The sequence below is a fragment of the Muscardinus avellanarius genome, assembly GCF_963383645.1.
Source record: "Muscardinus avellanarius genome assembly, chromosome: 1".
NCBI lineage: Eukaryota > Metazoa > Chordata > Mammalia > Rodentia > Gliridae > Muscardinus > Muscardinus avellanarius.
Genome location: NC_137786.1, coordinates 150,299,636 through 150,323,928, shown reverse-complemented (window position 1 = coordinate 150,323,928; position 24,293 = coordinate 150,299,636). Strand labels below are relative to the sequence as shown.

The 24,293-nt window shown below is 33.9% G+C and overlaps 1 protein-coding gene across 2 annotated transcripts in view; it reads left to right on the top strand.

The window, feature by feature from the left end:
• DYNC2H1 (dynein cytoplasmic 2 heavy chain 1) overlaps nt 1–24,293 on the top strand; it is a gene marked incomplete at both ends in the record, with an annotated part of 293,921 nt that overhangs the window by 84,380 nt on the left and 185,248 nt on the right. For both annotated transcript variants that reach the window (XM_080694845.1, XM_080694844.1), the window contains 11 exons: nt 5,391–5,546; nt 7,077–7,336; nt 8,471–8,717; nt 9,956–10,107; nt 11,422–11,566; nt 13,438–13,540; nt 14,267–14,434; nt 16,396–16,526; nt 18,729–18,977; nt 19,471–19,579; nt 23,947–24,060. In XM_080694845.1, the coding sequence (XP_080550971.1) occupies nt 5,391–5,546; nt 7,077–7,336; nt 8,471–8,717; nt 9,956–10,107; nt 11,422–11,566; nt 13,438–13,540; nt 14,267–14,434; nt 16,396–16,526; nt 18,729–18,977; nt 19,471–19,579; nt 23,947–24,060 (1,834 nt within the window). The remainder of the gene's footprint in view (nt 1–5,390; nt 5,547–7,076; nt 7,337–8,470; nt 8,718–9,955; nt 10,108–11,421; nt 11,567–13,437; nt 13,541–14,266; nt 14,435–16,395; nt 16,527–18,728; nt 18,978–19,470; nt 19,580–23,946; nt 24,061–24,293) is intronic.

The following is a 24,293-nucleotide window of genomic DNA, read 5'->3' as shown; positions in this document are numbered from 1 at the left end:
TAGGCCTTTATGTTCACCAGGATTAAAGACTATAGAGATAGGGACTGTGATGTTCTATTCAGGCTCTGCAGTCTGCTGGTTAGAATTTAATGCTCCACAGACACCATTGCTTCTCTGCTGGTTGCACACTTGTAAAGCCCTGCAGATAACTGACTTCTGGCCTTTATGATCACTTGGCATAAGTTCAGCATAGTTAGAGGTTACTATGTTTTAAGGTTGCGACGTGATTATATGAGTTTTGTTGGCCCAGAGATACCACTGTTAATTTGTTAATTGTAATTGAGTGCCTGTGTGTGTTCTAAACCCCAATACTGCTGGCATTGAGAAGATTGCTTTCCCAGCATTTAGTTGTGATTATACGAAGCCCTGCTGGCCCCTGGATTCCCTGCTTTCAGTGTCCAGTCTCTGGTAAGGGGTGATTGTACTGTTCTAAGTTTGGCTTGGATTGTTCAGTTTTTAAGCCTCAGGGACACCATTTTTTCTCTGGGATGTGGCAATCATATGTGACCTTGTTGATCTCTGGGCCTGGTTCTTATGGTGCTGAAAAATCACTGGGCACAAGTTTGTAGCTTTCCAAACCTGCACCATGGTTGTCTGAGTTATTTCAACCCATAAACACCACTGCCGGTGGTCCTATGGTGACTGGTGAAGACCCTGGAGGGGTATGGTGAACTGCCAGCCCATGTCTTGTATATTTCAATGTCCCTAGAGACTGTCTGCTAATTCATGTTTCTGCTGTTTCCATCTATATCCCTTTTCCCCAACTTTGCAGCATAATTTTCAAACTCATAGAAACTGTGGGCCTGTTAGTTGCTACACAAATCCCCGTAACTATGCAGGCTCTTGCTGGGATGGTTTGTCAACTCATGGTCTTGAAAAATGCCTCTGCAAGCCTGAAGAGTTCAGCTGAAACCACAGAAGTTCTCTGGGCAGTTTAGGTGGTTAGTCTATAGATTCACAGTGGTCTTGTAGCTACTGGGGCTTTGTAGAAAGTTCTGGTCATTTCTTGGTTTGAGTTCAGCTACAGCCATATAGTTTCTCTGAGAGATTTGGCTGGGTCGACTGGGGAGTTGAGTCTTGAGGTATTGAGCATGAAGAGAAGAATGTGATTGCTTTTGATGGACTTTCTTCAATTTCTATCTTAACAAGATTCTCTGATAGCCACTGAGTTTTGTAGCTGCCAGCCCCTATGTGGGCCTGTCAATATGGTGCGATCTCTGCTCTCCACTCACCAAATCACATGTGTGGACTCCATTATAGTCCTCTGCTCTTTGTACTTTGTCCAGTTCCACCAAGTTTCAACTGTCTTTCTTCTGTTGATTACTTTTCTTCTTTTGGTAATAAACCGTCTTCTGCTATTTGAATTCTGAATCTTAACGCAACTGAAATGTGTTCTCTTTCTCTATTCTGCCACCTTTTCTTCTTCTATATTTTAGCATAACTTTTTCTTATTACGTTAATCTTAAAACCATTTAAATATTCTAATATACCTTGTATGGCTTACCTAAAAATCTTGAATATTGGAATATCCATTTTTCACTAGGAAAACCATCTTACTTGCACATTTTACTATGTTAGTGCATACCTACATGTATTTCAAAACAGTATTAAACTAGTATTAAAGTAGAAAAAATGATGGTGATGAGGAAACTTCTTTTATTTCAATAAAAATAAATTATAAAATATATGTCAAGCATAATACTAGAAAGATTTTGAGAGGTGAAGTTTAATATACTAGTCCCATTTTTTAAAATGTGTCTGTCCAGCCAGGCGTGGTGGCACATGCTTGTAATCCAGCATTTGGGAGGCTGAGACTGGAGGATCGTGGTTTGCAGAGAGCTTCAGCTATGTACTGAGGCCCTCCACAATTTAGTGAGACCCTGTTTCAAAGTAAAGAATAAAAAGTAGGGCAGGGGGTATAGCTCGGAGGTCGAATGCCCCTAGGTTCCATCACCAGACACCTCCCTGAAAATGTGTAGGAAAATATCATGTAAACAGATCATCAAAATATAACAGGATGAAAAGCATACTGCAGTGTTTGAGAAAATTTTGAAAATCGAGATCATACTTGATTTTCAGTTTGAAACATGAATTGAAATTTGGCATGTAAAGAAGACTGGAGGGCTTCTAGATATTCTACCTGTTTTTTAATCAACTTAAAAAATCATTACTTTTATGAAAAACACAAACATATAAAAGCAGAAAAAAAGTAGCAATGAGTATTTCAAATGTATCTATTAATCTGAACTTGATTTAGAAGTCAATACTTTGAGAATGAACAGAAAGATAAACATAGAGAAATGGGGATCTTGCTGTAGTTTTCTCACTTTTTCCTTTTCTGACTTTGTAAAGATGAAATTTTGAGCAATAAGTATTTGTGATGAAATCCTGCAAATAAAGTATGTTTACCTGGAGGCCTTAGTCTAAGCTGTTTCCTCCTACATGCTTATACATGCAGCATACAGTACCCACCAACTATATTATAATTATCTGTTTACATTCAACTATTAGCACCTTGAAGACAAGAACCAAGCCTGTAATACTCCTTATAGTATTTTCAGAATTAAGGTTGGTATTAATAGAATAGTGAGTGAATGATAATATATGAACTTAGTTAAATACCTGGTGCCTACTTGTATCACCTTTTCAGTACATATGTTATTTCATTCATATAAAACCTTCAGAGCCTAACAAGAGTCTCTGATGAAAATACCTTGAGATCATCTACTTGCTTGTGGTTAATATTTATATAAATATTAGAATGAAAATTATAACAGGTAGAATTTTAAAATTTATTCATTATTTTTGTGGTACTGGATATTGAACTCAGGGGCATTCTACCTCACAGCTACATCTGGAGCCCTATATTTCATTCTTTATTTTGAAACAGGAGCTCACTAAGTTGCAGAGAGCCTCAGTAAGCAGCTGAGGCTATGGGCTGCTATCTCAGCCTCCTAAGTACTGGGATTATAAGCATGTTCCACCATGTCCAGAAAAATATATTTATGTACACATTGGAGTTTGTAGAAAGGAGGTCAGGATAAGATTATTAAATGACAGAGAGGATATAAAAGATGCAGTTAGAAAATAAGCTGATTCTCAGCCAAGCACAGAAAGAGAAGGGACATTTTTTCTCTAAGATGCCCAAACTAGAGAGCATTGGGGATACCAGAGGGACTTCAGATAATGAGGGGAAATCTCAGCAAAGCTAGAATGGAAGGATAGGAGAGGGAGAAGGCTGAGGTTGACTAATGGAGGAGCTACATCTGAATAAGTGTAAAAGTATGAATATAGCATGGTTACCCTGGACATTCAGTGATGGGAGGGAGGAAGGGGAATGGGGGTGGGGGGAGGACACCAAGCAAAGTCTAAATGTATACCATTTTCAGTATGTTCCACGTATAAATAAAAGTATAAAAAAGGAAATATAATGTTAAAAGCGTTTGTTTCCACTCCAAAAAAAAAAAAAAAAAAAAAAAAGCTGATTCTCTTTTGAGGTAAAATTCCTGCTTTTGCTTGAAAAAAATTTAATGTGCTGGGAGTTACTTTCTTCTTTTGCTCTATTCACCATGCTCAGATTCTAAGATATACCAAATGTTCTGATATATATGAAACCATATCTGTTCTGTAGATGTTCTGGTCAAATGCTGAAATTTTATTTATAAACAGGACTTTGCTTTCTTGTATAAATTCTGCACTTAAGACAATCTCAAAGAAAATATGTAATTTCCTTTTTCCTCACCTTTAGAAGTCTGTGTGACTGAATCACCTGGATTTCTGCCTGTCCTTTTCCTTCACTTTTTTCTTCCCATATCTCTTTGATTCCAAAAATTTTTTACTAAACTGGAAGAATAATATTTTTATTTATTTATTTTTTATTATTTATGGAAGAATAATATTTTTAAAATATTTCATTTTATTTTCCTGTTAAAGCACATTAAAGACAATGAAAATAAAATTTGTACTCATTACCATGACCTATAAGTTCTGCACTGTATCTTTGCCTACTTCTCTGATTTAAGCCTCTAATTCTTCCTCCAAGCATAAGTTGATTGTTGCTTTTTGTCTTTTTTATTTTGGTACTGGGGATTGAACCCAGGTGCATTCTACTTTTGAGCTACATTCCAAGCTGTATTTTATTTTATTTTTTAGTTTGAAACAAGGTCTTGCCATGTTACTGTGCTGTGGTCTTGAATCTGTGATCCTCCTGTCTCAGCCTCCCCAGTACTGGGGTTACAGGTGTGTGCCACTGACCCTGGTTCATAAGCTTCTTTTAATGACTTTAACTGTTCTAAGTTTTCTTTCATGTGTTGTGCTTTCTGCATAGAGAGATCTCATCCTTCATATGTTAGCTTTAATGTTGCCTTTTACAAAGGCCTGGAATCCTCAATTTAAGTTATCTTCTGTCACGATACTGTGTTGTGTTACTCTTAACATGACATGTTAGCCATTTCCTCTGTTATATTTGAGTTTCAGGGAGACAGGGATACAGAGACTATGATTAATTCACCTTTAAAAATATATATCCAGTACCATATACAAATCCTAATGCATGTTTGGTTCTTGGTTCTTAGTAAATATTTATGGAGAGAATGAGAATATTTTTCATCTGAACTTCTTGGGATTTACCATGGGCCTATTGGATGTATAAAATTTTAATTTTAAAATGCTATTTATAGAAAATGCTCCAAATTATTTTCTTTTAAGCCAGTTTTTCTTATCCTTCTCCCTTTTCTTTTAGTCAGGACCATCCATTGAGCTTCTAGTTTCTTTTTTTATCAACAAAAGAAAATTAACTATTCTTTTGTACCAATTCTAATTTCTTATATTTTTTAGGTTTAGAAGTAAATATATATCTATTTGAGGAGTCTACTAGTATTTATAGCTTGAAATAATTATATTTCTTGACTACTTTTTTTTTCTTTTTTTCAGTACTGAGGATAGAACCCAGGGGCATTCTACCTCTGCTCCATACTCCCGGCCCTATTTTTTAGTCTTTTAATTTTTGAAACAGGATCTCACTGAGTTGCAAAGGGCCTTCCTAAGTAGCTGAGGCTGTCCGCAAAGCATGATCCTCCAGTCTCTGCCTCCCAAAGGTTGGGATTACAAGCATACACCACCACTCCCGGCTCATGACTACTTTTTATTATATACATAATTATATGTTATATTAAGAATTATAATATATAATGTTAATCTATTATATTAATGATATTAATATTATATAGCATAAATATATTAATATGTATTCCAAACTTTCTACAACTTGATTAGAAGGGTGAATTTAAAGGAGGTTTTAAAAAAATATATGAATGTTGATTTGTATTATTCTAAGTGTACTGGTTGATAATTTGCCTTTTGTCTTTCCTAATATGAATTTTAATGAACAGAATGACTATGTGTTAGAAACAAGCTTGGTTGGGACTGTGATGAATGGTTTGTCCCATCTACATGGATGCAAAGATCATGATCAATTTGTTATTAATCTTATAAGAGGACTTGGTGGAAATCTAAATATGAAATCACGTCTGGAATTCACCAAAGAGGTAATACATATTTAAAGCCTAATTCAGTCAATATTTTCCTGTAGCTTTTCCTTGAACCAAACTGCCAAATAATTATTTTTTAATTATAAGATATGGAACGTTTAAATTTGAAATTATATAGTCAGTAGATTAATAGTGCAATTATGTATGCATGTGATATATTTTATATATACTTGTGTTCTCTTTTGATTTAATTTATAATATTTAATGATTTTAAATTTTATAAAATAATGTTTTAATAGGCTAAACTTTGGAACACAAGATATGTTAGACATTTTAAGACTATATGGATAAATATAATTATTTAATTCATTTTAATCTTTGGATAATACTGTTTTTCATCATCCAGTTAAAGAATTGTTTTAGCAAATAGTAGTGGTAGGATGGACTAATAATTAGATATTTTCTTTTTTTTTGTGGTACTGGGGGTGGAACCCAGGGGCTTTCTACTTCCGGGCTATACTCCCAGACCTATTTTATATTTTATTTGGAAACAGGGTCTCACTAAGTAGCTGAGCTGGCTTCGAACTTGTGTGATACTCCTGTCTCAGCCTCCCAAGCGCGGGGATTACAAGCGTGCGCCACCACGTCCGGCGATATTTTCTTTATTATATGTAAAGGTTGCATTTTAGCCAACTGTTTATAAAGCTGAATTCTACACTATAAGGGCATTTCTTTTCCCTTTGCCTTAAATATTATGTGCCAGCTTCTTTTTCGGGTTTGCTGTTTTTTAATAGCATCATTTATTTCTTTCCTTGGCATCCTGTTGCCTCTGTTATTATTACCACTCAGTGCCATTCTGTGTGCTGTTTTGAAGCAGACACTCTCTTGACCAAGTTCAGAGTAAGGGTGTTGAAGTAATAGCACTAGGTGCTAACTATGCTTTATATCTATACAAATAATAATTCTCAGTATTAAAGAGAATAATAACACATTGAGAGCAGTGGTGGTAGCAACAGAATAAGCAGTACTAAGACATGTTGCAAATGAAAGGTTTTAGAATCAGTGTACCGTATAATTTTTGATATAGTATTTATAAGAAATCCATTAGCCGAGTATGATAGTGCAAGCTCATTAGGGAAGCAGAGAGAGGAGGATTGTGGTTCTCAGACAGTCTCAGCTACTTATTGAGGCCCTTTGCAACTCAGTGAGACCCTGTTTCAAAATAAGAAATTAAAAAATATAGGACTGGGGGTATAACTTGGACGTAGAATGTCCCTGTGTTCCATCCCAGTACCGAAAAAAAAAGAAAAGAAATTCATTAAAATTTGAATATATTTTTAACTTGGTATATAAGCATTTACTAAATTGCTATCTTATATGTATACTTTATTCATTTGCCTGCATGATTATTTAGAAAATGCTTAAGATAAAAATATCACTTTAATTATGAAATGGGTAGCTTGTTAGTAGATTTAGTGTATGTGAACTTCTCTTGTACTGAGATGATTTAGTTGGGGAACATAAACTCTGAAGAATTAAATTTTATATACTCTGAAATATATTTATAACACACTTTTCCTTCTCAAGGTTTTTAATTGGGCACGAGAATCTCCTCCAGACTCCCACAAACCAATGGACACGTACTATGATGCAGTTAGAGGTCAGTTAGCATCCTACATGCTGAAGAAGCCAGAAAACTTGACTGCTGATGACTTCAGTAATGGCCAAACTCTTCCAGTCATCCAGACACCTGATATGCAACGAGGTCTAGACTATTTCAAACCTTGGTTAAGCTCGAATACTAAGCAACCATTTATTCTGGTAGGACCAGAAGGATGTGGTAAAGGGTAAGAAAAATGTTGACAGAAGTGCGTACTGTCGATTTATGCCCCCCTTCCTCAAAAGTTAGGTTACTTTAACATTTCTTATGACTAAAGTAGCATATACATTTTTATGAAGGATTCTTTTTATTGTCACTACTTGCAAAAACTCATGACTGTGGAGAAGAATGTGTCCCTTTCCATGCTTATAATTACTAATGGAAAGAGAACAATATGACAAGATACTTCAAAAAAGATTTTATACATTCAGTAGCAAAAAATGAATAACAGATATACCTACAAATTACCATGTGCTTTAATTATAAAACTTAAATGTTGAAGTTAGCTTTTTATTTAGCTATTTTTTTCTGTTTGTCTGTTTTTATAGAACTGGGGATTGAACCCAGGTAGGGCTTTGTACATGGTAGGCAGATACTCTACCAGTCAGTCCCAGTCCTCTTTAGCTTTTTATTTTATATTATATTATTATTATTATTATTATTATTATTATTATTATTATTAGTGGTACTGGGGTTCCTGGAAACCCTTCTACCTCCGGGCTACACTTCCAGACCCATTTTATATTTTTTTATTCGGAAACAGGGTCTCTTAAACCAGCGAGGCTGGCTCCGAACCAGCGTGATCCTCCTGTCTCCGCCTCCTAAGCACGGGGATTACAAGCGTGCGCCACCACTCCTGGCTCTCTTTAACTTTTTATTCAGTGGCATTCACCTATTTTTAGTGCCTTTAAGGTATGGTTTTTTTGAAATAAGTCATGATTTACTAGCTTTACACTATTGCTATAATAATTAAAAAATCCTATGAAATCATAGCTTTTTTTACCTAGGAGAACTTAAAATATTAAAAAAATGTTTTCAACTGTAAACAGAATTGGTACAATCTATATAGGCTTCATCAAACCAAATCACTTTTGAGAACTTGGATTTTTGCAGGACTGAAAAGAGACCCAATAATACCTTAAAATATTCATTTATTTCCAATCTAAAAGTTAAAAAGTTACCTTGATAATTATATAAACCATATCCATGTTTAATATTTTCTTCTTAAACATCATATTATATAATTTAGCATTTAAACTATTTATAAGTTCTATACTGAATTGGCTGCATTTTTAAGTCAAATGTCATGCATCTTTTTTAGGATGTTGCTCAGGTATGCTTTTTCTCAATTACGGTCCACTCAAATTGCTACAGTTCACTGTAGTGCACAGACTACTTCTCGACATCTCCTGCAGAAATTAAGCCAGACTTGTATGGTAATCAGTACTAACACTGGACGAGTGTACAGACCAAAGGACTGTGAAAGACTTGTTTTGTATTTAAAAGATATAAACCTACCCAAGCTTGATAAATGGGGGACCAGTACTTTGGTAGCTTTTTTGCAGCAGGTAAGTCTTATTACTTGATATGTTTTGATATAATTTGAAAACTGTTTGATTCCATTAATTTTTCTTCTACATAGAAAACCCACTTTTCTTTTGTGGGGCAGTTTTATCTAGGATGTGTCATGGAAATCAAATTCCTGAGTCAGTTTAGTCTTGTTCTAGGTTGTTTTCTTTAATCTTCTTAACTTTAGAAATTCTTTACATTAAAATAATATGACAGGGGGAATAAAACCTTTTTATTTATTACCTGTCCTTTTTTTCTAAAATGAGGAGAGCAGAAGCTAGGGGTTTTGCCAAAGTTGTGAAAGTTTTCACTTCACTTTTTCAAGTATGTCATCTGACAGAAGTCATACTTAATCGTGTCCCTTTCTGTCTCTCTTAGCCCATCCGTCTCTCTTTTTGTCTCAGGATTGAGATCACATATTTTTAGTCAATGTGGAATTTTTTATGTTAATTATATCACATTAGAAATGACAACCTCTTGGAGCTTATTATGCTCATTTGTATAGGTCCAGATTTAGCTGTAACATGTCATTGTAAAATATGAATATTTACCGGAAAAAGCAAAATATTTTCTTTATATTTTTCCTGACTCCTAAAACTTTATTTGGATAATTTCTAGTAGATTTATAATATTTTCTGAATTTTAATGACTATTGAAGAGAATTTTTTTTTTAAATGAGGATAATTAGCTGGGCATGCTGGTGCACACTTGTAATCCCAGTATTTGGGAGGCTGGGACAGGAAAATTGTGGTTCTCGGACAAATTCAGCTACTTAGTGAGGTTCTCTGCAACTTAGTAAAACGCTGATTCAAAATAAGGAATAAAAATTGGGGCTGGGGGTGTAGCTCAGACGTAGATTGCCCCTGGGTTCCATCCTCAGTACTGCCAAAAAAAAAAAAAAAGGATAATTTAACTAACATTAGCTAAACATAGATTTGAACTGTATTATTTTTCAGTGATATAAAAATTTAAAATGTAATTCATTTCTTAATTGCTTTTTAAATATATTTTATTGGTGTAATATAATAATATTGTACATCATAGTGAGATTCAAAATGATACATTCATACATGGACACATCACTTTGTGTATTACCTTCTGTATCTTAGCCTGATTCAATCTTCACATTCTTGATTTGATGATAGAGGATGATAATTATATTGGAAAATAATTGAAATTTAGGGAGAGTATTTTATTATTATAAAATTTGAAGTATAAAATGCATTTTTTCAAATAGGTATTGACATATCAAGGATTTTATGATGAAAATTTGGAATGGGTTGGTCTAGAAAATATTCAAATTGTAGCTTCTATGTCAGCTGGAGGAAGACTTGGAAGACACAAGCTTACTACCAGATTTACTTCTATTGTTCGTCTTTGTGCTGTAGAGTATGTATCTTCATGTTTAAAAAATGAATTTTTTGTTTTGTTTTGTTTGGAGAAATATTATATATAATTGTATCATATGAAAGTTTCTATTAATGATACTTCTTTAATATATAGAATATAAAATTGATAAACTTAATATTTGATGTTTTTCTTTCCTCAAACTATAGAATGATATAGAATGATAAAACTTTAATAAAAGCAATATTATATTAGTAATATATAATAATAAAAATATTAGAAATATATAAGAAAAATATATAATAAAACTATTTTGAATAGTCTGTTCTAAAACTTCAATCTTAGGAATTTAAATAGCAGGTCTTAATTTTTTAATTAAAACTTTTACTGATGCATTAAAGACATTTAATTATATGCATTAATAAATATTATTTATGTATTTTACATTTATATATACATAGATACACACACTGTATAATGTTTAAATCAGATTAGGCATATCTGTCTCTTTAAATATTTGTCATTTCTTTATGCTGACAATACTTAAAAATCTTTCTTTTAGCTTTCTGAAAGATAGAGTGGATTATGGTTATCTATAGTTACCCTACTGTGTAGTAGCACACCAGAACTTCTTAATCCTATTTTAATGTAAATCTGCTTCCATCTTTCTCCAGTACTCTACACATTCTATTCTCAATTTGTACAAAATCAAATTTTAAAAAATCATAAGTAAGAGAATATTGTTGTACATAAATGGAACTCTGCTCTTTTTACGGCTAAATAGTATCCCATTTTGAGTATATAACACTTTTGCATATCAGTTAATGGACACTTAGGTTACTTCCATTTTTGACTTATGAACAATGCTATAATATCACCATGGAATGCAGGTGTCTCTTTGACATACTTATTTTATTACTTTTGAATATATAAACATTCTAGATTTTATTTTTTTAAATTTTTTAAATTAAAAATTTTTTTTTTTTTTTTTTTTTTTTGGTGTTACTGGGGTTCCTGGAAACCCTTCTACCTCCGGGATACACTCCCAGACCTATTTTATATTTTTTATTTTTATACTTTTTATTTTTATACTTTTTATACTTTATATTTGGAAACAGGGTCTCTTAAATTTATTTAAATTATTTAAATTTATTTAAATTATCTTCTTGGAATCCACTAATAGGGCTTCCAGTATTTGACAATACTGGGGACTTAAGGATCTAATGATATGGAAGCTTAGCCTTAGTTTTGGGGTAAGCCTTATTAAGTTGAGTCTGAACTGTTTTAAATCCACTACTGTAGCTTAATATTTGATAGTAACTAAGAATATTGATTTTCTTCTCTTCTCTGTTTTAGTTACCCAGAGAGAGAGCAATTACAAACAATTTACGGAGCATATCTGGAAGCGGTTCTACATAAAAATCTGAGGAATCATTCTATTTGGGGTTCTCCATCAAAAATTCATCTCTTAGCAGGGTCTATGGTACAAGTGTATGAACAGGTATATGTAAATTTATTGTAGGATTAATGTCTATTGGTATCATTTCTAGAGGACATATTGGTTAATGAATGAATTAGTAGTGGATGGTTATTCTATTAGCTCAAATTTACCATATTTAGATGGTGTTTATTTTCATTCCCAAACTAGTTCTTTATCCTGATTTCTATCAATTTTTGTCTATCAAGCTTCAAACCTCACAGTAGCTTTTTTTTTGATGTTTATTTCTTTTCTGTTACCTGTGAGGAAATGCCTAATAAATGCTGCCTTGATAAAGTGGGGAAGATTACTTAAAAGTAGGCATGGAAGATGTAGAAAACATTTATTGAGTGTGTTTTCTTGCCAATTGTAGTTCTAGGGATGCAAAGATAATCAAGTCTCTTTTCTCTGGAATTTCATTGTCTAATGAGGGACTAGGTCATATAAATAAACTATTAATATAGTATGACAAAATGAACAACAGTGTTTTAATGTTACAGAGATACCACAAAGGAGAGTTTGAATACTTTGTTGTGTATCATAGTTATTAAGGAAGATGTAAATTTTGATCTGAGTTTGAAAAATAAATAGAAATTCACAAAGTGATTAGAGGTGAAAGAATAATTTTCTAGATAAAAGAAATAGCATGTGCAAGTTAGGAAAGTGTTTGTGGAAAGTGCTTTTTATAGTACTGGAGTAGAAGTGGGGAAAGATAAGTTAAAAAGCAAAAGGTTCCTTTAAAAAAAGAGTAATAGCTTTGTCCATGGAGTAGAAGGGACAGGCTCTTTTGAGAAAACATCGACTGGTTCAGTAACTTGTTTTTCTTTTGTAGTGCTGGGGATTGACCCAGGAGCGATCTACCTCGGAGCTAACTACACCCCCAGACCCCTTTATCTCCCTTTTAAAAACAAGGTCTTACTAAGTTGCTGAGGGCCATACTAAATTGTTAAGGTTGGGTGTGAACATGTGATCTTCCTGTCTCAGTCTCTGAAATACTGGCTGGGATTACAGGTACGCCAGTCTTAGTTCAGTGATTTCTTGAATTTAAAATAGCACTATCGCCGGGCGTGGTGGCGCACGCTTGTCATCCCCGCACTTGGGAGGCAGAGACAGGAGGATTGCAAAGGTTCGAAGCCAGCCGCGTGCGCTGGCTTAGGAGACCCTGTTTCCAAATAAAAATGTAAAAATAGGTCTGGGAGTGTAGCCCGGAGGTAGAAGGGCTTCCAGGAATCCCAGTACCACCAAAAATAAATAAATAAATAAATAAATAAATAAATAAATAAATAAATAAATAAATAAATAAATAAAATAAAATAACACTGTGGCTGGGCGTGGTGACACATGCTTGTAATCCCATTGCTTGGGAGATGGAGACAGGAGGATCACACATGTTCAAAGCCAGCCTCGCTGGTTTAAGACACCCTGTTTCCAAATAAAAAATATAAAATAGGTCTGGGAGTATAGCCCAGAGGTAGAAGGGTTTCCAGGAACCCCAGTACCACCAAAAAAAAAAAAAAAGCAAAAACCCACTGTGGTTCCCACTATTAGAGAATGGATCTTACCTAGATATGTGAGTGCCTTGAAATTGCAACCATTATTTGATAAAGCTTAGGCTTCCTTTATATAGATTTCTTTAGCGGGGCTACTTTAGGCCTTTCTCCTTTTTCTTTTTTGCCACTGACAACTTTTGTCTCTATGTTGAAATCTATGAACTCCTTATAGAATAATGTTTTAAAATGCATGAGATAAAACATAGGATAACAGGGAAAATCAATTCTATTGAAATAAGGTTCTACTTACAGAGATTGGTATTCCTATGAATGTAAAGTGACTGAAAACGTATAGCATGATTATATATTTAAAAGAGTAAGCATATTGCTGTATTTTTTTTTCAGGTGCGGGCCAAATTTACAGTTGATGATTATAGTCACTATTTCTTTACTCCTTGCATTCTTACCCAATGGGTTTTAGGACTATTTAGATATGATTTAGAAGGAGGTACGTTTTTCTAGTGTATATGTATGTATGCATTTATGTTGTATATTTTATTTGTAATAAATATATTAAATGAATATTATAATAGTGATTTATTTTAAAATTAAAATATTAAATTTAAATATCACAGTTACTTTTAAATATTACCTAAATGGTCATATTTCTTTTTCTAGCTGTTATTGTTGTCACCACTAAAATGCAATGTTTTTTCTTTTTTGGTACTGCGACTTGAACTCACAGTCATTCTACCTTCGAGGTACACCCTCAGACTTACTTTTTATTTTTATTTTGAAACAGTGTTTCTTTTGGTTGAAGAGAGTCTCACTACTCCTTGAGGCTGACCTTGAACCTGTGATCATCCTGTCTCAGACTCCCAAATACTTGGATTATAATTGTGTGTCACTATGCGCAATTTAAAAAGTAATTTTGGAAAAAATAAAATCATTATTCTTTGTAGACAAAGAATGTTTTACATGGCTTTTTGGAACTGATATTTTTACTAAATAGCCAGAGATGATAGTCTTTAATATAGCCATTAAGTAATCACAAACATACTGTCTTATTAACACAAGGAATTTTAACTTCTTCCCTTTTTTTGCTGCGTATCTGATGCCAAAATTATGGTATGTAGTTTCTCACTCTTTATTTTTTTCTAAATATTATGTTAAGTAGAATATTTTTAAATAATTTGAGTTTTATTCTAATTAAAGGAAATTTTGTCCTCTTTAGGATCCTCAAACCACCCATTAGATTATGTGTTAGAAATTGTAGCATATGAAGCCCGGCGCTTATTTCGTGACAAAATTGTTGGTGCAAAAGAACTTCATTTGTTTGACAACATTTTAACGTCAGTGTTTCAAGGAGATTGGGGCTCAGATGTGTTAGAGAATATGGCAGGTAATATAATAGATCTCATGTAAATATTTAATTATTATGAGAACTTTAGAATATTTTTTTTTTACCTGTAGCATGATTTTATTTGGAAACAAAGTCTCTTAAGCCAGCAAGGCTGGTTTCGAACCTGTGCGATCCTCCTGTCTCCGCCTTCTAAGCACGGGGTTTACAAGCGTGTGCCACCACACCTGGCTTGTAACATGATTTTATATGTCTAAACAATAAAACTTTGGATAATTTTAATGTAAATTTTTCCATAAGGAAACCACCCCATCGTGTGTTAGTAGATTTCAGTATTTATGTTCCAGATAAAATATAAATGACAGTAATTGTTTTCTTGGGAAAATAAATTCAGACCATTCTATTTCATATTTACAATACAAAAGCGTTTTTTTCTGTAGGATTTGCATTAGTTGAAATCTTCATTAAGTAGTTAAATGCTTATGAAACTTAAAGATCATTGAGAAAAGCCAAATTCTATTATAATGGCCTTTTGATGAATCATAATGGTCATTGTTTTTCTGTTGCTTCCCATAATGCCATAGCACAGAACTTATTGAGTCAAATCAGCTCTAATAACCAATTTTCATTTTGAAAACTGCTGTGAGAATAATACATATACTAGGAATCATAGTAAGATTCTTTTGATAAAGGAAGACCACAGTAAGGAAATACTTACTAATAACTTTGCTTTAAGGTACAAAATGCATTTATTATTTCAGAGTATAAAGCAAGGCTTTAAATATATTTCATGTAATATATTTGATATACAACACATGTCTAGATGTGATATTGATCTGAGGGTTATAATTACATGAGTCAGAGAAAATTTTGAATACTGAAAGTGAGAAAGAAGTTAAAATTAACAGAAGGAATTTTCTAGGTATTGCCTGAGATTTGGAATTAGGAAAATGAATTCAAGAGAACCAAAGGCAGGATGAAATGTTGAGAGAAGTCTAATAACAGTTCATATTTTGCATGAGGGTTTATATCATTATTACTTGTAAATTTCATGGCTTAGTGTGGAGTTTTGTTAATTAAATGTGCTATCCTTCTCAATCTGAAACTTAAGTCCATAGGATCTCTTCATGCAAAGAAAGAGGCATGTTTTTTCATCATTAGATAGTAACAACACTTGGGTGTCTGAATTCTCTAGAGTTTGGTGTAATAGTACCCTATGTAAGACTCAATAAATTATTGTGAATTTTGTTCTTCAATGAAGGGTTATTTTTTGTTTTGTTTTGGTACTAGGGATTGAACCGAGGGACATTTTGTCTCTGAGCTATACTAACAGCCCTTTTGTATTTTTTATTTTGAAATAGAGTCACACTAAGTTGCTGAGAATCTTGCTAAATTGTTGAAACTGGCCTGGAATTGGTGATTCTCCTGTCTCATATGTCAGCCTCCCAATTACTGGGGTTATATAAGTGTACCACCACTGTTCTATTTATGTGGATTTTAGAACAATCTTATCTCTCAATATTAAATGATTTTGCTGAGATTTTGATAGATATTATATCAATTAGAGCTTTGGAAACTTGTTTAGCTATAGTGTGTGACCTTTGAATTATTTAAATAGCTGATAATTTAATACATAGGAAATGATAAAAAGAATACTTTAGAATTAAAATAAGGTTGAATTTGATCTTGGGTTATACAAATATAAAAAGGATAAGCATAAAATTGAAAAAGAGTATTGGTTTGTGGCTTGATGAGTACAGTCATGTAGATATAAAGAGGAAGAAAATATAGTCATCCAGTTCATAGCATTTGATTTACATTTTAAAGTTTTTGTATCTTAATTGATCTAAGTAATTATTATAATTGCTTTAATGTCATTTACATCTTTCTTTCTGAGAATATTCTTTTTTAGACTGATTAAAAATAATTTAGCAAGCAATGTATTTACTGATTCTACATTTATTAAAAATGCATACAAAGAAAAATGTCTTTTATATCTACAGATAGTTTCTATGTTACATGGGGAGCCCGACATAATCTAGGAGCAAGGGCAGCACCAGGACAACCATTGCCCCCTCATGGAAAACCACTTGGAAAGCTAAACTCTGCAGATCTTAAGGATGTTATTAAAAAGGTAAAATATGAACAAATACTTTGAATTAAGTCTGTTATGGTTATAGTTATTTAAAAATATTTATTAGGAACATTGAAAGGTCATAGAAATACAAGATCATAGAATAGACAGAGCTAGATGTGTTGGTTCATGCCTGTAATCCCAGTAGGATCCAGGCCAGCCTCAGGTTTGGTAACTTTGCAAGACCTTCTTTCAAAATAAAAAAAAATAATAAAAAAGGCTGGGGGGTATAACTCATAGGTAAATATTCTGTGATCAATTTCGAGTACCAAAACCAAACAAAATTTCTAAGATATATTTTTGGTAAAGGTATTTGTTGGCAATACCAATGAAGCTTAATATTAATTGGGAAGTCTTCCTATAGCAGTGAGTGTTAAACTTCCAGCAAGCATCAGAATCACTGGGAGGAGCAGAAAATTTGCAGATCCCTGGGTCCCGTCCCTTAGAGAAGTCAGTTTTACTAGGCGAGGCCCAGAGAATCTGAATTTCTAATAGGTTTTCAGATGATGTTGTTGATTCTGGTCCATGAAACTGAGTGGTGCTGTCCTAAAGTGAACTTTTATACTCTCTCTCTATCTAGATATACTTTTATTGGTACATCATATCCTCACATGATAATGTAGTTCATTTATTTTTTTAATTTTTTATTGGTGTATTGTAGCCATACATCTTATTGGGGTACAAGATGGTAGAGGCATACATGCACACATTACCCATTTAGACCTTCCCCAATTCCCACCCCATTCCCTTGCCCTCTTCCTTCTCATGTTTTGCCTAGTGATTGACTTTGATATGTTTTTCAATGTACATCATGTACATTAGAGAATTTCCTTCTTCCCCCCTCCCATCTCCTCAGTTAGGTAGCCTTATTTGCTCATATGTGATTTCTCTTTCTTCATCTAGAGTTCCTCCTATGACCTATTTTCTCCCTGGCTCTACATGTCAGGGAGAACATCCAATTTTTTACTTTTTGTGGATAATTTTTTTGTGTGTGTGTGGCAACGGGGATTGAACCCAGAGGCATTTTGCCTCTGAGATAAACACCAGCCCTATTTTATTTCTTATTTGGAAACAGGGTCTCAATAAGTTGTGGAGGCCCTCACTAAGTTTTCAAAGCTGGCTTCACAAACTTGAGATCCTTCTGTTTCAACTTCTCAAGAGCTGGGAGGACTAGTGTGCACCATCACATCTGGCTGTGACTGACTAATTTTACTTAGCATTATGTTCTCCAGTTCCACCCATTTCCCCGAAAATTATTTAATTTTGTTCTTCTTTATGGCTGAGTAAATTTCCATTGTGTACATATCCTATAGTTTTGTGATTTATTCATCTGTTGATGGACATCTTGTTTGATTCCATAGTTTGGCAATTGTGAGTTGTGCAGCATATCTATGAATATAGACATGAAAGTATTAGTTTGGTATTTTTGTTCCTATTCTTTTGAGTAGTTATCCAGAAGTGGTATTGCTGGGTCACATGGTAGGCTTGTTCCCATTCTTCTGATTATCCTCCATACTGTTTTCCAAAATGGTTGCACTAATTTGCAATTCCACCAACACTGTATTAGAGTTTTCACTGCTCCACATCCTCACCAGCATTTGTTGTGTTTTGAATGATTGCCATTCTAATTTTCTAATTGGAGTTAGGTGAAATCTCAGGGTAGTTTTGATTTGCATCTCTTTGAGAGCTCTTTTTTTTTTTTTTTTTTTGGTGGTACTGGGGTTCCTGGAAACCCTTCTACCTCCAGGTTTTACTCCCAGACCTACTTTTATATTTTTTATTTGGAAACAGGGTCTCTTAAGCCAGCTAGGCTGGCTTCAAACCAGCGTAATCCTCCTGTCTCTGCCTCCCAAGCACGGGGATTATAAGTGTGCGGCACCACGCCCAGCTCTCTCTGAGAGCTTTTAAGAAAGGTTTTGAATCAACCAACTGTCAAAATGCTGCTTTTTACAAATGTGTTAATGACCAAGTGTGACTGATCTTTGTGGACCCTTGAACTTCTTTGACATCACAGAAATTTTTCCTTAGAATGTGCCTTATAAAGATAGATTATTAGATAGGTAAAATATTGGGTGTGTAGTCACTTTACTTCTTTTCTTGAGTCTATCATAAACATAACATTTTACTCTATATAAATAACATTTTTATTTTGTAATTCATGCTTATATTAATTATAAAATATTCTTTGTGGTTTCTTAAAAGGGTCTTATTCATTATGGACGAGACAACCAGAATTTAGATATTTTACTTTTTCAAGAAGTCCTGGAGTATATGTCTAGGATAGACAGAGTGCTGAGTTTCCCTGGAGGTTCACTTCTACTAGCAGGACGCAGTGGTGTAGGTCGTCGGACAATCACTTCTTTAGTCAGCCATATGCATGGAGCAGTGCTCTTTTCTCCAAAGATTTCCAGAGGGTATGAACTAAAGCAGTTCAAAAATGATCTCAAACACGTGAGTGTTTATAATATTTTTCTTTTTTGGTTTTAAATCATAGTCATTATTCTTCTGAATGACTTTTAAGACCTTTAAGTGTCTTGTGTATAACAGTCTCTAAAACATTAGAAAGTTTCATTTTTATTTACAGATAAAAATGAGATTCTTTTTAGTATGTCTAACTCTCAGGTACCTCAGAATGTGGGATGTTCAATGGATGGGAAAAAGAACAAAAAGGTATTATTCACATAGAAAATGTATGGGTATATATGAAAATGTTCTAGTATTTCTTTTAATGCTCCATCTGTAATATAATTAAATTTTCTTCAATAATATTCATAGGTTTGATTTATCATCCAGACTGTATAGGAGAAGATTGATTAAACTTTGCTTACTTAAATAGAAATAAATACATAAGTATATGATAGTAACTAACTTTACATAGATTTATAATTTTTAACTATACCAAAAAATGCATAAAGAATACTAAAAATATTTTCTTGTTTTGAAGGTGCTTCATCTTGCTGGAATTGAAGCACAGCAAGTAGTTTTACTGCTTGAGGATTATCAGTTTGTACATCCTACATTTTTAGAGATGATTAATAGCCTTTTGTCTTCAGGCAAGTTAATTTACTTCCTATCCAAAGAAAATAAAAGTAATAATGTCAAAATTTTATCCAAGTAAAATTAGTTTGTATAAAATTTAACTGTGAGCCAGGCGTGGTGGCGCATGCTTGTAATTCCAGTTCTTGGGAGATTGAGAGAGGATCCCAGGTCCACAGCCAGCCTCATCTACTTAGTGAGTCCCTCTGCAACTCAGAGAGACCCTGTTTCAAAATAAGGAATCAAAAAATAGGACTGGTTATGCAACTATGTAACTGGGAGGTAGAATGCCCCTGGGTTCAATCACCAGTACCACAATCAATCACTCAATCAATAAATACAATTTAACCGTGTTTAAGGGAACTTTTTTTTTTTTTTTTTTTACGATACTGGGGATGAAACCCAGGGGCATAGTACCTCCAAGTGACACCCCAGCTCTATTTTTTAGTCTTTTTGTTTTTGAAACAGAGTCTTACTGCCTTGCGAAGGGCCTCACTAAGTGAGGCTGTCCACAAACTGCGATCCTCCAGTCTCCGCCTCCCAAATGCTGGGATTACAAGCATGCGCCACCACACCTGGCTTGAGGCAATTTTACAAAGTTCTTGCTAAAATGATTGATAAAGTATTAAACATGCTCATGGCAACAGAATTGAAAAACTTCATGTTAAAACAAGTAATTTAGAAAGTACATAGAAATTACTATTAATATTAAATATTAGTGAGCATAGAGGGATATTGGCCCTTTCATATACTTTTAGTGGACTATCATCTGTTCTAATATTTTGGGGAAATTATCCTCTAGTACTTACCTAAAAATGTACTATATCCTTTGATGTATCATTCTAGTATCTGTAGGAATTTAATCCATAGAAATAAAAGATCTAGGATATAATAAAATATGTAGTGTAGTTTGTAATCACAAAAATGTTGATAGAACCTTTATCAATAATGGAATTGTTGAATAATTATCCTATTGCAGTATCATGGAAATATAAGTTATTCCAGATATATGAAATGCCATAGAACTCTACACATTAGTGCCCACATTTCATATATATCTGGAATATATCTAAATTCATTAATCTGTAACAGTGAACACTTTGTTTCTTTAGTTGATTAAAATAAATCAACTGTTACTTAGTACTTATTTGTAATCTCACATTTTTATCAACGCTTATAATTATTTATTTATTTATTTTTAATTAATTAATTAATTTTTTTTTGGTGGTACTGGGGGTGGAACCCAGAGGCTTTCTACCTCCGGGCTATACTCCCAGAACTTTTTTATATTTTATTTGGAAACAAGGTCTCACTAGGTTGCTGATAGCCTCACTATGTCGAACCCGTGTGATCCTCCTGTCTCAGCCTCCCAAGCGTGGGGATTACAAGCGTGCGCCACCACGCCCGGCATCTTATAATTTATTTTTAAAAAATTTTTATTGATACATAGTAGTCAGACATCTTAATTGAATACAGGATCGCAGAATCATACATGCACACATTACACATTTAGCCCTTTCCCAATTCCCACCCCATTCCCTTCCCCATTTCTTCTCTCATGTTTGGATTAGTGGTAATCTCACACTTATTTTTAAGGAATAAAGGAACTTTATGCATCTATATGATAGAAAATACTATTTGTGAGAGGACTGTAGAGGACTATTAAAATAAGTGCCAGCATTTGGGAGGCTGAGACAGGATTGAGGTTCCTGGACAGCCTCAGCTACTTAGTGAGGCCCTTTGCAACTTAGTGAGACCCTGTTTCCAAATAAAGAATAAAAAATAGGGCTGGGGGTGTAGCTCAGAGGTAGAATGCTCCTGAGTTCCATCCCTAGTACTCCCCCCCCAAAAAAACCCAACAACAACAACAACAACACAAAAACAAATCCAAAAAACATAAAAAAACTACTTTCTAGAAATTTAGGAACAAGTGAGATTTTTATATTTATAGAATGGTATAGGGTATAGAAATACTATATAATTATTTTCAAAATTTTTATTATTTAGAAATTATTATTTTTATTTGTATTATTGACTTGAGTCATTTTCTCCCGAGATATAATGCCAAACATTAGACCCATTCTATTTCCTGGCACTTTGTATCCCTAATTGTACAATAAGATTACAGAGAGACTTGAAAAAGCTAAAGTGAATTCATTATATGTTACCACTTCAAAACAATTAAGTCAGATTCTCTGGAGTGGGATTATTGGTAGTATTTGTCATAAAAACTTCCTATCTGATGTTTTATAACCTGAGTTGAGAGCCGTTGCCTGATTTTGAGCCATGGCTTCATGGCCTCATCCTCAGAAAACTGTAATATTCTCCTGTTGTCTATGGTGTGTTCTGAAATTTTAGATGTTTTTCGGGGAGAATGTTTGCAAATCCTGTGTTTATTTGGCGCCCGGCTTAGTCTTTTTATTTTTGAAACAGGGTCTCACTAAGTTATGGAGAGCCTCACTAAGTTCCTAAGGCTGGCCATGAACCTTTGATTCTTCTGTCTCAGCCTCCCAAATACTGGTATTACAAATGTGGGTCACCATGCCCAACTCAACTCAGCTTTTAATAAATACTTGTTAGTAGGGTAGCTTTGAGGTGATAAAGTATTTTCTTCATAATTTAACAGATTTGGTGAAAGAAAATAATTAATGTATAATATGCATTATCTACATATTAATGCCTAAATCAGGAATAGCAGTCAAGACTCTTTAGTTAGACAGGTAGTCAATCAATTTCTGTTACAGTGGAGGGGTAATGGGTTAGTGAGAGTGGTAGTACTTCAGCAGACATACAGTGTTTGTGGCCATTTTATATTTATTACCATGCATATAAATAACTTTATATTATATTATAGCTTTATTGGTACATTATGATTATGCATCATAACGAGATTAAATGTATTACATTCATATATGTGCACACATATGTACACATTCTTGTGTATTGCTTAATATCATTAGATGGAAAATGTTCATTTTGGTTGACATATACTCATCGACCATCAACCAGATACACAATTGTGTGTGTGTGTGTGTGTGTGAGTGAGAGAGAGAGAGAGAGAGAGAGAGAGAGAGAGAGAGAGAGAGAGAGAGAGAACACACATGAGAAACAGAGGCAAGGAATACAAACATCCAAATATACATTAACCCAATAACTGCAAAAACTGCAGTTAAATGTTGCAGTTTATTTTCAGAGAAAGTCTTTGTTTTTTCTATTTAAAATTCTTGCTCCATAGCCAGGCATGGTGGTGCATGCTTGTAATCCCAGCATTTGGGAGGCTGAGACAGGAGGATCATGGTTTGTGGACAGCCTCAGCTACTTAGTGAGGCCCTTTGCAACTCAGTGAGACCCTGTTTCAAAAATAAAAAGACTAAGCCAGGCTTGGTGGTGAACACTTGTAATCCCTGCACTTGGGAGGCAGAGACAGGAGGATGGCACAGGTTTGAAGCCAGCCGTGCTGGCTTAAGAGACCCTGTTTCCAAATAAAAATATAAAAATAGGCCTGGGAGTGTAGCCCGGAGGTAGAAGGGTTTCCAGGAACCCCAGTACCACCAAAAATAAAAAGACTAAAAAATAAGGCTAGTGGTGTATTTCGGAGGTAGAATATCCCTGGGTCCCATCCCTAGTTCCGTAAAAAAAAAAAATCTTGCTCCCTAAAATGTGTAATATGTAAGTACAGCATGCATTCTTTGCTAAGTTTCAGAAATTTAAATTGTAATAACTGAAACTTAAAGAAGACATATGAAGCTGATTTATGTGTGCATGTGCTTAAGCATATAATCATCTGGAGTAGGGGGTGACCTGATGCCTTCTAGTTGAATCTAAACAGAAGTAGGGATGAGATTTCAATAGGCCCTACATGAATTAAAATGCTTTGGATGTATAGAAAGGAATTTTTGCATAATCTCACAGGATCTTGTGAGCTGTTGGTTTAATACTTTTATTTAACTCTATATGTAGCACCAATATTGAATTTATGGTGGCAAATAAAACATGGCCCTGACTCTGTATCATGTGCTTATATTTTAACCAGCTTTAATTTGCCTTTTATCATTCTATTGCATAGTAGCAGGCATACAATGGGTCCCCCGATTTCTCACACAGGGGCTTACGTATGCTAGGGAAGTAATCTACCACTGAACTACATCCCCAGCCTATGAACTCTCTTGAATGGCTTGTGTAGAAGTTTGAATTTTATCAGATGAAGTCTATAGATGTAGTTTTGAGTCATGTAGATATGATAGGGCTTTTGTATTTTTGTAGGTAAAGATAGAGTTAGGTTAGATTAATACAAAAATTCAAAGGCATTTTGTATGTAAAATATGTTTTGAATTATTGTATTACAGTCGAAATTAAAACATAAATACAATATTTTTTTCTCTAGGTGAAGTTCCTGGACTCTATACTCTTGAAGAATTAGAGCCTTTGCTTTTGCCTCTTAAAGATCAGGCTTCACAGGATGGCTTTTTTGGACCAGTCTTCAATTACTTCACATATAGTAAGTGACATAAAATTTATTAATTCAAACTCTGATTCAGATATACTAAATACCATTTATCCTTTTTTCTTTTTCTTCTGGAACTCTTAGAAGGCAACACATAAATAGTCTATAGGCGAGCCTGTGATAAAAATGCCTTAGCCAAATTTAGCGAAGGGAGTTGATGAAATTTTAACAGAAGGGAATGTTCTTTGGAATGTTTAGCCTTTCTTCTTTTGTTTTCATGTGACAAA